The 5,117-nt window shown below is 45.7% G+C and overlaps 1 protein-coding gene across 2 annotated transcripts; it reads right to left on the reverse strand.

Annotated features, from left to right (window-relative positions):
• Positions 1–277: 277 nt before the first annotated feature.
• LOC135087367 (uncharacterized) lies at positions 278–4,754 on the reverse strand. Of its 2 annotated transcripts, none has more exons than XM_063982144.1 (4): positions 4,493–4,754; positions 4,268–4,390; positions 4,055–4,153; positions 278–497 (listed from the first exon to the last, which is right to left on the reverse strand). In XM_063982144.1, the coding sequence occupies exons 1-4, from the start codon at positions 4,630–4,632 to the stop codon at positions 317–319; spliced, it is 543 nt and encodes a 180-aa protein (XP_063838214.1). In that variant the 5' UTR covers positions 4,633–4,754; the 3' UTR covers positions 278–316. The 2 variants fall into 2 exon arrangements, with proteins under 2 accessions (XP_063838214.1, XP_063838213.1); XM_063982143.1 differs by having other exon boundaries at positions 4,036–4,153.
• Between the last annotated feature and the right edge of the window lie 363 nt (positions 4,755–5,117).

Consider the following 5,117-nt stretch of genomic DNA (forward strand, 5'->3'; position numbering starts at 1 on the left):
AACGACCGCGACCAGGACGCGCTCCTCGCGGACCTGGAGATCGGCGGCCTCCCGGACGAGAAGGGCGAGAACGTCTTCCACAGCGTCGCCGTGCTCGCCGGCCGCCTCGGGGTGACCCTAGAGGAGCGGGACGTCGTGTTCGCGGAGCGCGTGGGTGCGCCCCCGGCCGAGACCGGCGGGGCCCGCCCGCGCCGCGTGGTGGTGCGCCTGGCGCGCCGCCAGCTGCGCGACGACCTGCTGCGGGCCGCGCACGTGCGTCGCGGCGCTACGGGCGAGGGTGGCGGCCGGGTGTACATCAGCTAGCGCCTGACTCGCTTCAATCACCAGCTGTTTTATCGGGCGCGTGAGGAGTGTCGCAGGCAGCAGTGGAGGTACTCCTGGACGAGACGTGGACGTATATTCGTCCGCAGGAGTGATGGTTCCCAAGCCTTCTCGCTGAGATCACTCGACGACCTCTCAAGAGTGTTCGGCCAATCAGGGCCATGACTCGTTGGATCCTGTAAAAACGAATACTTATTTGAGCTTATTTCTATATTTGTTAATTTTAATCACTTATTATTCATAATTTTAATTAATGCCGGACTGCTTACCTATTTGAAATTTTTGTCAACATTGCAATGCCAGCTTATAGATTGCTTTTATAATTTTTATCTCTGTGTGTTGGGTAACCTCAAATTAAAAACAAAAGACAATGCCGGAAATTGGCGTCTTTTTTTTTTCGCGCGGCCATCGACCAAACCTTGTTTTTTGATTACAAAATAATGTAATAAACCAAACTTACTATGACATGAATACCTCTAAACTCAGTCTGAACTGAGTTACGAGCGTTAGAAGTTTGATGATTTACATACTAGATTTGCTTTTTGCGAGCAAGTTTTGTAAGAAATTGCAACAAAATAGTGACGTTGTATGTGTAAACAAACAATACCATCCATTAAAGGCTCCAGACATCAGTGTGGAGCAGAATCAGCGCAATAAAAAATAGCGCAATATTTTGTTGCAATTTCTTACAAAACTTGCGCGCAAAAAGCAAATCTAGTATGTAAATCATCAAACTTCTAATGCTCGTAACTCAGTTCAGACTGAGTTTAGAGGTATACATCTCATAGTAAGTTTGGTTTATTACACTATTTTGTAATCAAAAAACAAAGTTTGGTCGATGGCCGCGCGAAAAAAAAAAGACGCCACCTTCCATACAAAATCTGGCATTGCCATTTAGACTTTTCTCAGTTGTTCCAAATAATTATATTAATATCATATACAGATTTTTCATACTCTAATAACGCTACATACAACAATAATCACACTATAATTACTTACAATAACACTATTTATATAAACATGTATCTGAGTTTTTATTATCCCATTATAGCACGGGCCTGGGGTTGAACAGGAACTTGTTAGTGGGACTTTTCAATGCAGGGTCTCTTTGTACCAAACATGAGGAGTTCATAGCAGCAATGGAGGACCTAGACCCAGACATAATGGCCATTAATGAGACTTGGCTGAGAGATGGGGAAGAAGACAGGGCCCCAACTCTTGTTGGGTATCGGCTCAGACATGTTCCTAGGTCGGATCATGTCAGGAGGGGACGTGGGGGGGGAGTGGGTTTTTACATCCGCAGAGGCTTGAATGTGAGGTTGTGTCCTCACCCCAACACGGATTCATCAGTGGAACAGATGTGGATCTCTACACGCCTCCTTAACCAGAACATCATCATTGGTACAGCCTACAGACCTCCATGGCTTGACGTAGGGACATTTCTTGACGCCTTAACAGAGACAATCACATCCTTCACCAAAGCAGATGGATTGATACTGTTGGGCGATTTCAACATAAACCTCCTAGACGTTGGCAATAGCAGATGCAGAGAGTTTCTTCAGTGCATTCATAGTCTCAATCTCACCCAGTTAGTGACCGAGCCTACCCACCACACTGACCATAGTGACACTCTCATCGACGTTATTTGCGCCGATGTGAAAGCTCTTAAAGTAGTGGTGAAGCACTCCCCTGATCTGGGTGGACATGCCATGCTACTGGGGGAATTCAAGATGAAGAAGGAGAAAATCAGGCCGCAGCGGGTAACTTACAGACCTTTCAAAGACATACTCCTAGACCAATTCAATCAGGACCTTAACGCCATTGACTGGAAAAGTCTCAATCAAGTCAAAGATGTCAGCGAATATGCCGTGGCGTTCACGGGTTCTGTCATGGGTCTGATGGACTTGCATGCCCCTATAAGAACACTGAATTTTAAACGACCTCCGCACCCGTGGATAACTGATACCATAAGGGATATGATCCGAATCAGAGACGATTACCACAAGAAATACAAAAAATCGGGTTTCTCAGAACACAGGGCGGCCTACAAGGCGATGAAACACCTGGTTTTGGAGGCTATTGAGCGTGAAAAGACATGCTTTTTTACCAAAAATATCAACAATAACCTTCACAACTCGAAGAAACTTTGGAAGAACCTCAAAAGTACTGTCTTGCCAGATAAAAAGAAATCAGTCGAACTCCCACCATCGTTTAATAACCCTGATGTAATTAATAAACACTTTTTGAGCATGCCTGGTGGGGGCAAGGTGGATATATCTCAGCTGAGTTATTATGAATGTCATAGCCATGCTAACGCCTCAACCTTTTCCTTGCAGACTGTTAGTGAGGACCTGGTATTAAAGACTATCAAGGGTCTTAGATCAAACGCGCGCGGGGACGATGGCCTATCGCTCGACATGATAATGCTCACTTTGCCTCAATCTTTGGAAGCGATTACGAACATGGTAAATAAATCAATTCTTGAGAGCACCTTTCCTGAGAGCTGGAAGGTGGCCTTAGTCAGACCTCTACCAAAAACTAGTCAGCCATCTACAGTAAATGAACTCCGGCCTATCAGTATTCTGCCATGCCTGTCAAAGATCCTGGAAAGAATAGTGTGTGATCAACTCACGCAGTACCTTGAGGAACGGGACATTCTTCCACACTACCAGTCCGGATTCCGTAAAGGGCATGGTACGGCAACTGCTCTCGCCGATGTAGTCGACAACTTGCTGGCTGCTCAGGATCGGGGCATGGTCACAATTGTATTATTGCTCGACTTTTCACGTGCCTTTGATTCTATCAACATCTCGCTCTTGTTGTGCAAATTGCACTATTATGGTCTCGACAACAGCTCTGTAAATTGGTTTCATAGTTATTTGTCTGGAAGAAAGCAGTATGTGGAACTGAAGCGGGGGGATGGAAGTTCCCTGCGATCACAACCACAACTGGTGACTTGTGGGGTCCCCCAGGGCTCCATTCTAGGGCCAATACTATATATCTTATACAGTGCTAACATCATACACGGCATCAGACACTGTTACTATCACTTGTATGCGGACGATCTACAGATGTACCTTCCATTCGAGCCTGATAAGTGTGATAGAGCTGTGATCAGCGTAAATGATGACCTAAAGAGAATATCTGCTTGGTGCATTTCAAATGGTCTCAGCCTTAACCCTAAGAAATCCCAGCTCATACTGACGGGAACCTCTAAGAACATCGGAAAACTCGGGGATCGGTCTCTAAATATACAGATTAATGGTGAACAGATTGAAGGAGTGGACAGAGTCAGAAATCTGGGACTTGTTTTCGAAAACCAGTTGCGATTTGAAACCCATGTCACCGAATGCGCAAGAAGCTGCTTTTACCGACTCAAAGTCCTGTACAAGCTAAGGTCATACCTAAGTGAGGGCCTGCGAATAGCACTGTGTGAGTCCCTTGTCCTCAGTAGGCTCAACTATTGTGACACTGTATACGGGCCCTGTCTCATGGCTAGGTCAGCCAAGCTGGTGCAGAGGGTGCAGAATGCTTGTGCCCGTTTCTGCTTTACGGTGCCACCCCGAGCACATTTCTCAACGCTGCAAACATGATGAAAATGGCGGCTCGTAGGAGACTACATCTCGCAACAATGATGTTTGGTATCATTACTACGCAGAGGCCAAAGTACCTATATGAAAAGCTAGACTGGGCTAGGGATAGGGAAGGACGTACCAGAAGGGCTTGCACACACATCTTTGCCACTCCAAGGCACCGCTCCATGGCGTTTCGCGGCTCTTTCAGATTCGCTGCTACTCGGTGCTGGAACGACCTGCCACCCCCTTTGCGCAATCTGCCAACAAAAGATACTTTTAGAAAAAACTTTAAAAAACACTTACTCACGTCACAGAAGGCTAACAGACATTAATAGTTGAAATTAATAGTTTTCCAACAGTATAGCATTTACCTGAATGTCATCGACGCTCTCATCGGGTTGGCGGGTCGATCCCATCGCATACGAACTGAGCGCTGATTGAATGCTGGGGCCGCTTTAACATGTTCCCCGCTTCGGCCGACGTCTGGGCGCGCCCTATGATTGAAACCAAACACAGCGTTAACCTTGGTTGGTCCTTGGTGATAGATTTAATCATAGTATCGATACACTTTAAATTGCACAATTGCCAACACTCACCAGGGGTTTATGCGCGTCACGTACATCGTGTTCGCCAGTATTGCTCTCACAGCATGCCGCCTTGTATTGTCGTGGCAGCGGCCCCTCGAGATGTGAGCTTGATGATAGACGGAACTATGCAAGGGTCTTGCTGCATTCATGGCCAACTTTGTTGTAGGGGTGACTACTACCACTACGCCACATCACCACCACCTTTTCTAACGTGGCAAAACGTGTAAAATTTAACATTATGGTTGAGGGTGAACGGAAAGCGGAAGGAAAATATAATGACAATTGACTTTTTTTTTTTTTTTTTCTTTTCCTTCCGTTCGCTCCGCACTCGGCTGCAAACCGCTACAGACATGTATCTTGTATCGTTATTTTATTGTTTTTACCGTTATATTATTTTGTTGTTGTTGTTTGTTTCTAAAGGTTCAACCATTCATAAAAGCTTACCTCTCTTCATTACTTTGTTTTGTCTTTTGGAACAGCTGTGAACCTTCCCGGTCTATTGTTGTAATTAAAGTAAAAATATTATATTTTTACTTTAATTGCAACTTGAACTGGAACTTTATTTGCTAGGCGCAATTTGTAATCGCAAACCAGTCGTAAAATGGTCGGAACGGCGGGGGGGACGCCACCGTCG

Source organism: Ostrinia nubilalis, assembly GCF_963855985.1.
Source record: "Ostrinia nubilalis chromosome W unlocalized genomic scaffold, ilOstNubi1.1 SUPER_W_unloc_1, whole genome shotgun sequence".
NCBI lineage: Eukaryota > Metazoa > Arthropoda > Insecta > Lepidoptera > Crambidae > Ostrinia > Ostrinia nubilalis.